Source organism: Lepidochelys kempii, chromosome 1 (assembly GCF_965140285.1).
Source record: "Lepidochelys kempii isolate rLepKem1 chromosome 1, rLepKem1.hap1, whole genome shotgun sequence".
Classification (NCBI taxonomy): Eukaryota; Metazoa; Chordata; order Testudines; family Cheloniidae; genus Lepidochelys; species Lepidochelys kempii.
Window position 1 is genome coordinate 78,815,943 of NC_136380.1, and position 16,634 is coordinate 78,832,576.

At 40.3% G+C, this 16,634-nt stretch overlaps 2 protein-coding genes across 10 annotated transcripts in view; one reads left to right on the forward strand and one right to left on the reverse strand.

The window, feature by feature from the left end:
* Positions 1-16,634, forward strand: part of BORA (BORA aurora kinase A activator) — an 80,324-nt gene that overhangs the window by 45,395 nt on the left and 18,295 nt on the right. For 5 of the 6 annotated variants that reach the window (XM_073346664.1, XM_078853303.1, XM_078853301.1 and 2 more), the window contains one exon: positions 8-1,916. The exons of the other annotated variant lie outside the window; for it this stretch is intronic. In XM_073346664.1, the coding sequence (XP_073202765.1) occupies positions 8-66 (59 nt within the window). In that variant the 3' untranslated portion in view covers positions 67-1,916. Of the gene's footprint in view, positions 1-7; positions 1,917-16,634 lie in introns of those variants that run through there. 6 annotated transcript variants of the gene reach the window in all.
* DIS3 (DIS3 exosome endoribonuclease and 3'-5' exoribonuclease) overlaps positions 12,229-16,634 on the reverse strand; it is a 32,875-nt gene continuing 28,469 nt past the window's right edge. For 3 of the 4 annotated variants that reach the window (XM_073346548.2, XM_073346540.2, XM_073346556.1), the window contains 3 exons: positions 14,899-15,057; positions 14,193-14,315; positions 12,229-12,645 (listed from right to left, as the gene is read on the reverse strand). In XM_073346548.2, coding sequence (XP_073202649.1) covers positions 12,559-12,645; positions 14,193-14,315; positions 14,899-15,057 — 369 coding nt within the window. In that variant the 3' untranslated portion in view covers positions 12,229-12,558. Of the gene's footprint in view, positions 12,646-14,192; positions 14,316-14,898; positions 15,058-16,634 lie in introns of those variants that run through there. The other variant, XM_073346564.2, reaches the window with a different exon arrangement.

The following is a 16,634-nucleotide window of genomic DNA, read 5'->3' on the forward strand; positions in this document are numbered from 1 at the left end:
ATTATAGTAAGGACAAACAGTCCCAAGATATTGGATGGAGAGTCTGCCTGTCATTCTATGCAATAACCTGAAGAAATGCCTCTATCCAAGTGATTAGACCAAGACTGACAAGTAGCCTTTGGCACATATGACTTTTGCAAATGGAATCAGTTGTGTCTCAATTGCATTTTGAACTACATTTTGAACACTTTTTGAAGATAAAATGTGAGAACGATTTGTATGGCACTTAAAAACAAGTCATCTGAATTGTTACTTGAAAGGCAAAATAGCTTGTGAAATTTTGTCAAATCACAAACCTCTGTATGTTTGTTATCCTTACCTCAGCAATGACCACTCTGGAGAAAATGTACATTGAAATTAACAGGGAGACTTCTATATCACTAATAAAATATTATTAATTTTCTGTTTCTTCAAACTTAAGTATTGTAAAAAAAAATCGAAATTTGTGATTCATTTAAAATGTGTAATCAACAAATTAACATACTTTTCTGAGGTGCTTTTTTTGTTTGGTTGGTTTTTTTACATTTTTAAACTTTGTCCTTCTTTACCTGTCAGTTTAAGGTTCTTGGCATAAATAAAGGTTGGTCCCTGCCATAGTCTCTATGCCAAGGAGGATAAGTCACACTTCATTATTTAATTGTGATGATAAACCCTTGAAATAGGAGATATAACTATCAACTAGGTTTGGCACTACGTTTCTGTATTGTGTCTTAGGTCCATTTGAATAATACAGGGATTAAAAATTTACAGTGCATTTATGTCCTGAACTGTATATTTAGGTGTGATCTCACAAACCATCAGGGTTATAAAAATATCTTTATACCATTAGAAGCTGAACATGCTGCTTTCTAATGGTGTGCAAAGCATTCTATTCTCTGGCATGTCATGAGATCAGAAATTTAAAACAACATTGTTTGTCATCCTGCTTCCCCGTTTCTGCTTCCTGCTTGTATTGGCATGATTTTAGTAGCCACTATCTAGCAAAACAGATAATTTAATGCTTTATGCCATTTGAAAGCAAGGATTTCAGACTTCCAGAGGGTAATAAGGAATGTTTGGGGTTTTATATTTTTATGATAACCAACATATAATGGATGCTAATATTATGCCAATGTAAGGTGGGAGGAAGAAGACGGAAAGCAATATGGTAATCAGAATTTTATGTGAATGTAAGGTTGGATCTTGTGAGCTGATTATGCTAGAAGCACATTGGTAGACCAGTACAAGTATTTCTAAGACAATACATTTTTTTCCAAAGAATTTGCCCTGTACCAGTAATGAAAATGATCCCTGTAGTATCAGTGGAACTTCTGGACTCTTCTGGTTGAAATGTGAGATTAAATGTGGTTTATCATTTTAAAATTAAATTTTAGTTGGATTCTTCAGAGCTGCATGTTCAATGATCAGAGTTTTCAAATTAGTCACAAATAATAAAGTAATCACTAAAATTGTTTAATTGTTCCCTGTGTAAAATAAGCTTTTTCATAGGTAAGGCAAAAAATGAATAGCACAACTGGATGAATGTGAAAATAGTGAATTGTATAAAAGTTTTTGTATGTATTGTCTATCCTCTTTTCTCTCTCCAAATAGAGTGTGCCAAGAAGCAACCAACTATTTATTTTGACTTAAGAAAAACATTTTTAATTATGTTTAGAAAACCTACTGTACTAATGAACTACAGTGCCCTTTTGACCATCACATTTATCTAGTTTTACTTAATTCATCAGTTGGCACATATTGCACAAAATGGTCACTGTTTACATTTAAAGAAAACAATTTATATTGTTTTAACAAGGGTTTTTTATATTGAAAATTATTGTATAATTTTAAGCGATTTAATGTAATAAAGACTGATTGTTTCTCCCTCACACCCTAGATTGTTTTGAATAGTTTTGTTTTTAGTATCATGCCAGACTAAGGACATTAAGATACTTCTCTTCTTTCAAGTGGGGCAGGAAACAACTTGGACTAAAGCTGATTTTATTGTGATGTAAGTCTGGTGTTGAAGGTACTGATTTTGATTTTGATTAGGGCTGTGAAGCAATTAAAAAATTAATCCTGATTAATTGCGCAATTAAAAAACTTGCAATTAATGCGCGATTAAAAAGATTAATTGTGCTGTTAAACAATAATAGAATACAATTTATTTAAATATTTTTGTATGTTTTCTACATTTTCAAATATACTGATTTCAATTACAACAGACTACAAAGCGTACAGTGCTCTTTATATTTATTTTTATTACAGATATTTACACAGTAAAAAACAAAAGAATAGTATTTTTCAATTTACCTTATACAAGTACTATAGTGCAATCTCGATCATTGAAGTTGAATTACAAGTGTAGAGTTATGTACAAAAAAACTATTAAAAACCAAAACAATATAAAATTTTAGGCCCTTCAAGTCCTACTTCTAGTTCAGACAATTGCTCAAGCAAGTTTGTTTATATTTGCAGGAGATAATGCTGCCCGCTTCTTTACAATGTCACCTAAACATGAGAACAGCCGTGCATAGCACTGTTGTAGCCAGCAGTGGAAGATATTTATGTGCCAGATGCGCTAAAGATTCATATGTCTCTTCATGCTTCAACCACCATTCCAGAGGACATGCGTCCATGCTGATGACTGGTTCTGCTCGATAACGATCCAGAGTATTGCAGCCTGACGCATGTTCATTTTCATCATCTGAGTCAGATGCCACCAGCAGAAGGTTGATTTTCCATTTTGGTGGTTCAGGTTGTGCAGTTTCTGCATCAGAGTGTTGTACTTTCAAGATATCTGAAAGTATGCTGCATACCTCGTTGCACTCAGATTTTGGAAGGCACTTCAGATTCTTAAACCCTTGGGTTGAGTACTGTAGCTGTCTTCAGAAATCTCACGTTGGTACCTTCTCTGCGTTTTGTCAAATCTGCAGTAAAAGTGTTCTTAAAATGAACAAAGTGTTCTCATACAAGATTGCTGTAACATGAAATATATGGCAGAGTGGGGGCAAACAGAGGAGGAGACAGACAGTTCTCCCCCAAGGAGCTCAGTCATAAATTTAATTAATGCATTTTTTTTTTTTTTTTAACGAGTGTCATCAGCCTGGAAGCATGTCCTCTGGAATAGTGGCTGAAGCATGAAGGCACATACGAATATTTAGCATATCTGGTAGGTAAATAATTTGCAATGCCGGCTACAAAAGTGTCATGTGAACTACCTGTTCTCACTTTCTGGTAACATTCTAAATAAGCGGGCAGCATTATCTCCCTTAAATGTAAACAAACTTGTTTGTCTTAGCAATTGGCTGAACAAGAAGTAGGACTGAGTGGCCTTGTAGGCTCTAAAGTTTTATATTGTTTAATTTTTGAGTGCAGTTAGGTAACAAAAAAAAATCTACATTTGTAAGTTTCACTTTCACAAGAAAAAGATTGCACTACAGTACTTGTAGGAGGTGAACTGAAAAATTTCATTTATCATTTTACAGTGCAAATATTTGTAATAAAAATATAAAGTGAGCACTGTACACTTTGTACAACACTTTGTGTTGTAATTGAAATCAATATATTTGAAACGTAAAAAACCCCCATCCAAAAATATTTAATAAATTTCAATTGGTATTCTATTAATAGTGCTGATTAATTGTCATTAATTTTTTAATTGCGATTAATTTTTTGAGTTAATTGCATGAGTTAACTGTGATTAATCGACAGCCCTAATTTTGATGCTTCAACTTACAATGAGCTGCACAGGTCATGGTGTTGAAGAGTATAATGCTAGTTATAAATTATCTAATACAACAGACTGTGCACAAGTTGAGTCAAATGGTAGTGGTCCCTTTTCAGTATTCTCTGACTATTTGAATTTATGAGGAAGTTTTGAAAAAATGAACTAAGGCAGTAGAATGGAGAGAGGGAGGTGACTTATGACTTCAAGTATGTGGAAAACTACTGGTGCTAAGTGGCAGTGGTTTTGTGTATGGGAAAGAAACAGCTTTTTTAAGCATAAAGCAATAGCCATATTTTTTTGCCATAAGGAAGAATCATAAGTAGAGAAGAGTAGACCAGAGCCACAGGTTGACTTAAGTAGGTGGCAAAACCCTTGGCCTTTTCAGAATATTTGATCTGAGCAATGCCATGAGTCAGCAGCTTTGCTTAGTAGCAGCAGGCTCCTCGTTTCATCTTTTCCTTGCCTGTTGCTGCTTATCCCTTTTTGTTAGCACTTGTGTTCACAAGTTTGCTTCCCTACTGCAGAAGTGTATGCCACTTACTGTCACCCCTCCAAATTCTCTTCCTTCCGTCTCCAAGAATGTTTGCAAATATGCAGCATTATCCTTCACTAACTCTTGGATACTATTGGGTATTCAGCTGCCTTTACTTGTTCCTGTCTTCAATGGGTATGGAAAGACAAATTTCTTACGGGGATAACTTCCTTTCTGCTAACCGCATCTCCCACAATTCTGTGATTTGTATGGGATATTCCCCTCCTTTCTGGGGTTCTGGAGGTAGTTCAGTGTTACAGCATAGCCTTCTGCTGGCCATGCTCACATCTCTGGCTTGCTGCCCGAAGATTCATTCCAAAGCTGTGTAGAAATTTAAATATAATGAGTGATAACCTTAATGCCAGCCGGTGAACTATGTTCAGTAGTCTAACTAGCCCACAACCTGTAGACAAATTAAATGTCATACAAAGGAGGGTAGAATTGTGGGAGATGCTGCTAGCAGAAATGAAACTACTGGATAAGAAATTTCTCATACAATGAGTAGTATCCCTACAGCTACTCCACTTGAAGTGCACATGTGCCCTATGTGCCTTCTGCAGCCCATTGTTCCATATAATTTTGTGTTCTATGGGAAGTAGTGAGCAGTAAACATTAAGCCAGGAAGGATAAAGAATAGACTGAAACTGAGAAATCTTTTGTTGAAAATAAGTGCCTGAATAGAAAGTAAATCTCAGGCCTATGTTGTATGCACCTCTACAATGCATAACTTAATCTATCTGGCCAGTGTTAGTTTGGATGCCCAAAGATCTTGATACTTCGGGTGAAAGGACACAAACACGGATGAACCTGATCTTGCTGAGGCAGATCTTTGCTCGAGGCAGATCTTTAGTGCGCTACATAAATCCAGATTACGCTACAGTTTTTTCAGTAGGATGCTGTGGACTTGGAAAGAATGATGGGAAGATCACTTTCTCCAAAGCACAGAAAGAGGATTAAACTCTTGGTAAAAGAGTCTGGACCCCTTAGAACCATGTTCTTGTGGAATACACCGTATGGTTCCTGCATGGATAGGGCTGCTAATTTACTCATCTAGCAGACATGTTAGTGACCAAGAAGCAGGTTTTGAAAGAATGGCGTAACAGCTGTTCAAGGGGTTGGTTGGTTAGGGCTGTTAGGACCAGCGGTAGATCCACTTAGGAAAGAGTGGCTAGAGTTGCAGTCACACCAATCTTTAATAAGCCTTCTGGTCTCCTTGTGCAATGTAGAACTAGAACTATTACCATTGCTTCCTCTTGCCTTATCTCCTGAGCTACCTTCCTTAGAAGTGGAAGTCGTGGGAAAGCAGCCCTTTTTCCACCTATGTACAAGAGTATCCATATCTACTGACCTTGGATCTTCTTCCCTAATGAAGTATTTTGGCACCATTCTGTCTTTGTGATGCAGACTGACAGCTAAAATACCAAATTTCTCTGAGATCATGTTGAGGACTACCTGCCTCAGACACCATTTTGAATTTTGGCTGCACATCTGCTGAGCTAATCTGCCTTCTGCTGTGGTTCTCCCTTTGTGTATTGCTCTTACAGAAACTGGATTCTCCTCCACCCATTTCATTACTGTTATTGCTTCCCAATGTAGGGTTGAGTTTCAAGTTCCTTCTTGGTTTTGAGATACACCATTGTTGTGATGGTGTCCAGTTTGAGTTGCATGTGGTTGCCTTTGAGGTGGCTCTGGAACCTGCAGAGGGATAGCTTTGTTGCTCTGAGCTCCAAGAGACTGATGGTTTCATTCCTGTCTACAAAGCAATACATTTCCTATGCTGTTCTGTATTCCAGATATACTCCCCCATACGACAAGGATCAGTTCACCCTCTGGCTAAGTTCCCTGTAAGCTCTGCGGCTGCCCAGCAGGCTATCAAATGCCACGCAGGTCAGGTGTCCCTCCACCTATTGCCACACTGCTCCTGCTGTCTGCCTTAGAGTTGCTCCCGGGAGCCTCCAGCTTCCTGTGCAGAGCAGAGGAGAGAGGTACTGATGTCAGGGTGTCCCCTACCCCCTGTACTCCATCTCCACAGAGTGGGGGGGTAGGGAACACGACAGGGCTCAGGACAGAGGGCGCTTGCTGGCAGGTGCTGCTGTTTCTGAACTTGCTGATCTACTTAAAAGGGCAGCATACTTATAGTGGCAACACACATCTCTGTCTCTCTTTCACACTCTCTCTCTCTCTTTCACACTCACCTCCCAACACATACTTGTACAGTTGATACTTCTTTTAAAGTGTGCTGTTTGAGCTTTTGGACTGGTCTATGCATTTCATAATTTTTATTTCTCTCTTACGCTTAAATTTAATTCTTTGAGTAGTGAGTTCTAAAATGTCCAACCTGTCCTGACTGGAATGATTATCCCTATGGTAACTTTCTAAAACCATATTTAGGTTTTTGGTGTCTACTGGTGGCTCACATCTGCACATTACCTTGGTATGGTGCACATAACAAAATTCATTCCACACATGGATGGAAAAAATTAGAGGGAACACTGCTCTAGTCCTGTTTAATATCCTTGGTCCTGATCTTCAGTGAGCTCAGTGATCTGGGCCTATGGTCCAGATTGCATAAAGATCTGCAATGAACCCCAGGATCACCAACTTTCTTCCTTTGGCAAAATGGAACTTTACAATAAGGGTAAAGCTCGTTTGTTCAGGCGATGGAGACTTTCATGGAGGCCAGAACAAGATTGGAATGAACTCCTCCAGGAGCCAAGGACAGTCACAAACCTAACCACCTTCTGCGCCATTGCAAGGCTCATTTCTTTGACTCTGCTTTTTCTAACAAACATATAGCGGTGTGTTTGTCCCTGTAAAACAGGAAACAAGATACTCCACTGCACACACTTCTCCCTAGGGAAGAAGATGAGAGAACAAACACATGACTGGTGTTAGGCTGATGCTAGGCACTTTTGGAAAGCACACATTCTTCAGTCGGTGTGGTATATAAGCCTATTTAGAATAGAACATTTTAGGTGGGCATCTGTTGCAAGTACCTGAAGGTCCGTGGATCAGGAAGATGCCTGTGGATGTTCACTAGGACTCTCCACCATTTGGGGGATTCTGTCCCTGGTTTGGAACCAGTGCCCAGTGTTGCATGCATTCTGATAAGTGGTTCCATACCTTCAACAGAAACTTCTGGAAACACCTGATGTGGAATCTTGCCTGTGAAACCGGAAGTCTTAGCTGCAGACGCTGGGCTGTAGATTGTCTTTGGTTCCTCGTGAGCATGAAGACCTGGTTCTGGATTTTTTTAAAATCTGTTCAGTGTGGGATAGATTTTGGCCACATATGTGTCTACATCCACTATCAGGCGAGCTATCTTTGTGGAAGGGGTCAATGACCTTTCCCTGCTGTTTATCACAAACCCATCTGCTTGAAGCAATCTCAGTGTAAGAGCTGTGGCACTGAAAGAGCATCTTAGGAAACACTGGAGGCTGATGGAAGGCCAAATGGCAGTGTTTTGTACCTATCGTGAGCTGTGCCATACACAACTCAAATGACTGTGACATGGACATATGGGGATATGTAGATAAGCATCTGCTAGGTCTGCTGAGGTGAGGAAATCCTCTTGGTACCAGTATGTTACTGTCAAGACTAGGGTCTCCATAGGGCATCTCATCTTCATCCATGTGTTCATCAATTTGAAGTCCTCTGCCACAGTGTGCTTCTGGATATGAAGGCCATTATAGTCCTAAGAACCTTTCTTCTGAGGGTACCGATTATATTAGTCCTATGTCCGGAATGTAAGAGATCTCATTCAGCCTGGGCTAGTGTTCGATAGGGTTCTTGGTATCCGTGATTGGATGAAGCAGGGTTGGGGTAAGGCCCTTAGTTTGGGGGAGTAACCAAAACTGCTTCCTACTTTTACCCACTTGTACATGCTCAAGCAATCCCATTCTTCTGAGAAATGGAAAATTGTGCCTCCTAGATTAAAATTGGGCTGGAGGCAGTCTTTTGTTGTCATAGTGAGCTCTTAAAGGTATTGCTGCCAAAACAGGTTTTGCTCCCTGGCCCCAGGGTTTTCCTCTGATATACATGCTGTCTTTCCTGAGGTACTTCTGTGATGACAATAGACAACCTCTTGTTGGGCTTGTAGTCCTTTCACTGGGCACTGTGTAGAGATGGGAGGGATTGCCTCAGTTTGGATATGATGTCTGCCCCTCTTATCCAATTTTTCTCCAACCAGGAGTCTAGGAATTTGGATAAGTTCAGGATTTGTTTTGGAGTGGGCATTCCCAGTACAGGCATGTAACCAGGTGTGGTACCTGGCTAGTGCACTCACGGCCCTGGCCGAGAATTTCTTTGCATCCTTTGAGGCATCTGCGATGAAAGGTGTTGCTAGTGTTATTTTCTTAAGGGTAGACTTGCACTCAGACTGGCTCTTGTCATCCAGAGTCTTTAGATGGTCTAGTCATCACAGTTGTAGCTCTTGCAAAGCAGCTAGTGGCCAGGGCTGCTCTGCTTTTCCGCCAGTTGGATTTTCCTTCACAAAAATATCCTTTCCAATGGGATTATTGTATCCTTTTGCTAATGATACTACCCTAGCAGCCACCTTTTTGTACTTCTGTGATGGCATTTTTGGGCTCTTGCATCCTAGAGCAGCGGTTCTCAATCTTTAGCAACCCAAGGACCCCCATTTTGATTTAAAAAATTTTGGGGACCGCCCAAGCTCCCCTGTTCAGCCCTTACCCTGCCCCTTCTCTGAGACCATGCCCCAGCTCACTCCATTCCCGCATCCTCTGTTGCTCACTCTCCCCCACTCCTACTCACTTTCACCAAGCTGGGGCAGAGGGTTGTGGTGCAAGAGTTTGGGTGCAGGCTCTGGACTGGGCAGGGGGTTCGGGTGAGGGGTGCAGGCTCCGCCTGGGCAACGCTTACCTCAGGTGGCTCCCAAAAGTGACCAACCTATGTGTCTGGCAGTGGCTTCTAGACAGGGAGTTGAGGGGATGCCCACATGCTGCCCCTGCCTACAGGTACCACCCCTGCTGCTTCCATTGGCCACAGTTCCCGGCCAATGGGAGCTGTGGATTGGGGCTGCAGGGATGTGCTGGTCACTTCTGGGAGTGGTGCAGAGCCAGGGCAGATAGGAAGCCTGCCTTAGCCCCACTGCCGTGCTGGACTTTTAGTACCTAAAATCTCCTGTTTGGCATGCAGGAGGCACTGGGAGGGAGGGGTAGGAGTTGATCAACAGGGCTCACGGACCCACCTGGAGTACCCTTGGGGGTCCACAGACCCCAGTTTGAGAAATGCTGTCCTAGAGTATCTAAGTGCTTTCCTGCTTCTATGCTTTCCCTGGTCAGGATTGCATCATCACTGGAAGGGTGCAATACAATTGCTGTCTCATGTAAGGATTTGCCCTTAGGCTTCTTATCTAATGAGTCCCCTGAGGGAATCTATAGGATAAATGCCATTTAGGGGCACATAGTATCAAGTTTTCTGGGGGAGGGGGAGGAAGAGTGTTTGTTTTTCCACCTTGCCTGTTCAGAGCCTGAATCAGTTGGCTTGTGCAGCTGTGATTTCTTGGCCCTTTTTGCTGAACCTTTTGCCTTCTAGTTATGTCTCACTCTATTCTTCTGGTTGTGGGCAGAAGGGGGACTGTGTACAAATCCTGGTTCTTTCCCCAAGGTTTTGAGGACACACTTTAATAGCTGAGAGGGACTGTAGATACTTTGAGTTTTTCCTTTGCACATGGACCTTTTTTGGGATTTACCGCTAAGCTAGCTGGATGGCTCTTATCTGGCTTAGACCCACCCTGAACTTCTCAGATGTTCCTGATTGGGCTTTTCTACATAGGAGTTGCAGCTTCTTGGGGCAAGAGTTGTCCTAAGATGCTCCTCTGACACTCAAACCCATGGGTTGGCACAATGGCTGCCTGTGCACAGGTAGAGCATTATTTTACCCTCTGAAGCCTAACTGGCCTTATGTACACACTACTGCTTTGAAGTGCCCTGTTGTTTGTGGAAGCACTTTGATGTTATGTAAGCGAGGGCATACGATTCCTAGAAGGGAAGTACTGCAATGATGGGGCTGGATGGCTGAGATCACCATGTTTCCACTTACCAGGAGGGAGAGGAAGAAAGATTATAAATTGCTTGCTGCATCATGAAAAACAAATTAAAAGTAAAGCTGCTCCAGGAAATAGTTGGGAATAAAGCAACTCCATTACTACTAGCTGCTACTGTGGCAGCAGTCTGGGCACTAAGCTGGAGAAGAGGATGGGTAGCACCAGCTGTGCTGCAACACTGAACTGAAGATGAGGGGAGTTGCCCATATATCAGAGGTCTGTGTGATTGGTAGGCTAATTGGAAAGACTAAATTTGTGGTGATATTGAAAGTTAATCTAAAGAAAGATTTAGTTTGAAAAAAGTTGTATATCCCCTTACAGAGTTGCCAGGGTAGGAAAAATACTACTCACACATACAAAAAGGGGGAGGAATAGGGGACAAAAAAGGACCTATAGTGGCATATGGCCCATTGAAAACAATGGGGAATCTTGACTTATCCATTCAAAAGTCTTCAACACCAGTTACTGTGGAAACTATTTTCCTTTTTTAAAGTTAGTTTCTTTCAGCCCTCTTGCCATCACAGGTATGTCTAATTGATATTGGAGGTGGGGGAGAGACCTTTTATAATTTAGTAAATAGTGGAACAAATATTCCTGAAGTGTGAGCCATAAGGTAGGTTGGCCAGTTTATTGCTATGGATCAAAGGTTATGACAACAAACAGCAATACTCTAGATTGCTGCAAACAAGAAAGTCCTTGATTCCAACCACTCTGCAAGGAGTCAGTGGCTCTAGGGGAGAGGTACCTAACTCTTCTATCCTGTGGCTCTCCGTTAATAGAGGATCCAAGTTGGGATCAATCGATCAGTTTGTGCCTCTTTCAACAAGCAACAGTGCAAAGTATAGGGATGACCAAACAATTACAGATGCCTCCCTGTACAAATAACTAAACACACATTGGGGTTGTTGTGACTTTATGGACCCCTAGTTAGGGTACTGCCTGGGATATGGAAGATTCAAGTCCTTGCTCTAACACAGGCAGAGGACAGACTCTAAAGGGGCTATTAGCTATAATGGGGACACTGCTGGTGTGACTTAAGTGCCTAACTCCAGGAGAGGATTCACCGCTATGAATCCTGATGAGAAATAGGGACCTAGTTATCTCTGAGGGGTGAGGATTAGGCCAACCCCTCTCTTCAGCATTTCCTATTGGCTATCTTAGGCCTAGCAGTCCAAAGAAGGTTCATGGTTGAGAATTCTAGAGGGAGGTACCTTGCCGCAGCACAGAGTAAGGTGTATAACTGCCTTTGAAGAATGGGTCTGAGACCCTACCTTTTGCCTCAGCACTTCTTACTGACTAGCTTAGGTGGCTCCCTGCTCATCTTGATGGCTCCTGTGAACCCCTTTCTTAGGCATTTAACTCTTTCCATACAATACACGGGGAGCCTGAGTGTCTAACTTGGGACTAAGGATTCCACTGGGTGACAGGCTAGGAGTTCGGTGTTGCAACACCTAACTGCCCTTTTAGCCCTTTGTGCTCGGAAGTAGGGGAGGAAGGGGACACGGATTAGTGTTAGTACACGGCAGGAGAAGGCAGAAGAGAATATTTCCTCCTCCCTTGTGCCTAGGCTGCTGCTGGGTCCTAGCAACTCACCAATTTTACAGTTATTTTTTTCAACCTTTTTGGCCATACTAATCGGGGAACTCCTGATCTGGAAAGTAGGGATTTTCCAAAAATACCACTAAACTTTGTTTAAAGAACTTTTCAATCCTCTCCTGTTCCTGGACAGTAAAAACATTTCAATTTGAAGTGTAACATTGTTGCATGGGTGTAACTGTAACAGCATAATTTAGACCCTGTACTTCTACAGACTCCTCCTGAGGGGAGCTGTACCAATACTCTAACGTGATCAGAAATATCAGAAGTAATATTCACAGGACCAGGTGATTAAGAAAACAAATGAAAATTTCTGTACAGTACAATAATTTACTTTATCAAATCGCTACAAGTTTCTGTCCTTTGATTTCCCACTTCTGGTACAATAATGAACTGCTGCTGGGAACGTTCTTTCATTTTACATGAGTATTTATTTTCACCTGTAAGATGAAAACATCAAAATATTTGTTTTAAAAACTATTACAAACACTTGGGTACGCAAGAGATGAAATAAAAATGTAAACAGTTTTAAAATTATTCAAAAAAATTTACAAGTAAATTTAAAAGTTGTATGAAATCTCAATTTACAAATTTCCGTCTTCACATTCAAAATACAAAATAGGTAAACTTGATTTATTAGGTGCTTGAATGCAGCTATTTTTTCAGCTTCTTCTTCTTTTTCTCTGGTTCACTGTTAGTGCTCAGCTCTGTAGTCTGATTTGGAACATCACTTCCCAGTATCTATCAAAAAGGGAGAAAAAAAAATATACAAAAAAGGTTAAAGCAAACATTTAGTTTTTGTTTTCTTGTCAAAAATATTAATAACGGGAGAGGAGATGACTCTAAAACAAACAACAAAAGTTACATGCAGGTATGTATGTAAAGCACATCTGACATTTCAGTGAAATAAGTATCTCTGACAAAAAGAAAAGGGGTACTTGTGGCACCTTAGAGACTAACCAATTTGTTTGAGCATAAGCTTTCGTGAGCTACAGCTCACTTCATCCTATGAATCCGATGAAGTGAGCTGTAGCTCACAAAAGCTTATGCTCAAATAAATTGGTTAGTCTCTAAGGTGCCACTAGTACTCTTTTTTCTTTTTGCGAATAAAGACTAACACAGCTGCTACTCTGAAACGCATCTCTGACAGTAGGTATCAAGATAAAGTTTAAGCCGCCATATAAAATGTCATGATGTTGCTACAGCAATCACAATGCAAAGTGAGGTAGAAATTATTAAGAGCAAGGACAAAGACTAGATATAAAAGTAATTATAAATAAATTCTTGTATTGGCAGAGTTCAAAGATCAGGATAATCTAATATTTTAGAAACAGATTCAACATTTTCCTAAAATAATCCAAAACATAAATGATTATATACTCAGAAATGGAAAAAGACTCCAATTAACATTTACTATATTGTTTTTAATTCACATTTGTCTACTATTACTTAAATCTCTAAAAATTGTAAATAGCTGAATGTAAATACAGAATCCCTTACTGGTGGTTTCAGAGCTCCTGTCATCATGTAAAATTTGTCAGCTAGCCTGAGATACAAAGAGGTATAATACAGGTGTCTTTGATGCAGAGGGGAAGAGGCGAAGATCCATAGTCTTGATGCTAACTGTTAGTACTAGCTTATAGTTGTGCAATACTTACAAAATTTATTCTAGGCAAAGATAGCTGGGCATATACAGAAGTTGCTGTGAAAAGGAACAGCCATTTCTTTATCAAGTTTATGATTCTTAGTAAACCAATAGTTGCATGAGGTAAATGTATCATTTTGCCCATAGAATTTTAAATTAACATTGTATTTACGTAGTAATATATTTCTCTACCTGGGAAAAGACCCTCAAACTAATGTCAACAGGCATGTTAACTGCATCTCTTTTAGAGAGTCAATTACAAGTTTATGGTCTGTGAGCTGGAGCTTTGAATTTCAAATCATATATTACTTCTGATCCACAAGTGGAATTTCCACTGGTGGGAAAAGGTGCTTTGTGGAAGTGAAATTTACTTTAGAACCCCATCTTCTTAAATATTTACATTTTAAAAATATATGACTCCCACAGCATGTAGAAGCCACTTTGGGTTTTGTTTTGTTTTTTTAAAAACACTGTCACTGAAGTCAGATTTGTTTTTGTTAAAAGCAGATGTGATTTGTGTTACTGCAATCTCCTAATAAATAGAAATAATGGTTTTTTAAAAGTTAAATATGAAGTTTACTATACAATAGTTTTAAGACAACTGAATGATATATTGCTTTGCACTGTAAAGCCTGTGCCTTACCTTGGGTTCTACCAGCGCCATACGAATTTTCTGGTGTTGGATGTTGGAAGCATCTAACATGATGTTTACTTTAACCTTGTCAAACGTATAAAATGTTGTTTTCTCTACTGTAAGCGAGGGTACCTGGAATGTGTCAATATATTTAACAGTTTTTTTCCCCCAACATGGAACTTTATATCTGAATACTTGAGGCTTACAATTCATCCCCAACATCTTATATCTCTTATTTTTGCTACCAACTATGTATTTTGCTATGTATTTTCCCAGTTTATAACAGGCATCATTCACAACTCCTAATGCTCATACAAATTACACGCATCAAAAAGTTTCCCTGTAGTTTTAATGTTTCTTAACGACAAGCCTAAAAATGCCAGTTAAGAGAGAACACTGACTGTCCAAAGTATCAACTAAATTAAAAAAAAAATATATATATAAAAAAAAAAAAGAGTTCAAAATAATTATGCTGTAGCTGGATTTCATTAAGAATGAATGAATGCTGTTCTCCTTCAGAACTTCTGTATTTAAAAACTTTCACACAAGGAGCATGAAGATGAATTGCTGTTACTATAGATTAGTTTATAACTTCAAGGATACAATATATTATGCCATTCCCTGCATCTAACCACTAGAATACTGATTTTAGACATTGTGCCCCATTATCAAATGAAAAGCCAAAATAAGAATAAAATCCCCTTAAATATTGTACCTCATCATTGTAATTGATATTTGGCTTTGGTTTGTCTTTTTCTTCAAAGAAGACTGTTCCTTCTAAACCATATTTGGGAATTAGAACCACAATTGCATTCTTTCTTACAAATAAAATATACGCCTCCTCATTCACTACTCCTTTGTTTTTGAAGAACAACTGTGAGAGAGATGAATCATGAGAATAAAAACAAATGTTTAGGCAATGAAAAGATTGGCTAAAAACTGATATTATAATGGCTTGTTATGAAGACAATTATCAAACAATCACAAGTAAAGCATGTTCATACTATTCATTCAGACATTGTAATTAGTGTATTAACGTATCTGTATTTTAAAGAATCCTTATTGAGGTTACAGGGACAAACCATCCTGATGTGTAGAAAGAATAGTAAATATGGCAGGCGACCAGTTTGGCTTAACAGTGAAATCCTTGCTGATCTTAAACACAAAAAAGAAGCTTACAAGAAGTGGAAGATTGGACAAATGACCAGGGATGAATATAAAAATATTGCTCGGGCATGCAGGAGTGAAATCAGGAAGGCCAAATCACATCTGGAGTTGCAGCTAGCAAGAGACGTTAAGAGTAACAAGAAGGGTTTCTTCAGGTATGTTAGGAATAAGAAGAAAGCCAAGGAAAGTGTGGGCCCCTTACTGAATGAGGGAGGCAACCTAGTAACAGAGGATGTGGAAAAAACTAATGTACTCAATGCTTTTTTTCCCTCTGTCTTCATGAACAAGGTCAGCTCCCAGACTGCTGCACTGGGCAGCACAGCATGGGGAGGAGGTGACCAGCCCTCTGTGGAGAAAGAAGTGGTTTGGGACTATTTAGAAAAGCTGGAAGAGCTCAAGTCCATAGGGCCGGATGCGCTGCATCTGAGAGTGCTAAAGGAGTTGGCAGATGTGATTGCAGAGCCATTGGCCATTATCTTTGAAAACTCAAGGCGATCGGGGGAGGTCCCAGACGACTGGAAAAAGGCTAATGTAGTGCCCCATCTTTAAAAAAGGGAAGAAGGAGGATCCGGGGAACTACAGGCTAGCCAGCCTCACCTCAGTCCCTGGAAAAATCATGGAGCAGGTCCTCAAGGAATTAATTCTGAAGCACTTAGAGGAGAGGAAAGTGACCAGGAACAGTCAGCATGGATTCACCAAGGGCAAGTCATACCTGACTAATCTAATTGCCTTCTGTAACGAGATAACTGGCTCTGTGGATGAGGGGAAAGCGGTGGACATGTTGCTCCTTGACTTTAGGAAAGCTTTTGACATGGTCTCCCACCGTATTCTTGCCAGCAAGTTAAACAAGTATGGGCTGGATGAATGAACTAAAAGGTGCATAGAAAGCTGGCTAGATAGTTGGGCTCAATGGGTAGTGATCAATGGCTCCATATCTAATTGGCAGCTGGTATCAAGTGGAGTGCCCCAAGGGTCGGTCCCGGGGCTGGTTTTGTTCAATATCTTCATAAATGATCTGAAGGATGGTATGGATTGCACCCTCAGCAACTTTGCAGATGACACTAAACTGGGAGGAGAGGTAGATATGCTGGAGGGTAGGGATAGGATACGATACAGAGGGCCCTAGACAAATTAGAGGATTGGGCCAAAAGAAATCTGATGAGGTTCAACAAGGACAAGTGCAGAGTCCTGCACTTAGGATGGAAGAATCCCATGCACCGCTACAGCCTAAGGACCAAAGGGCTAGGCAACAGTTCTGCAGAAAAGGACCTAGGGGTTACAGTG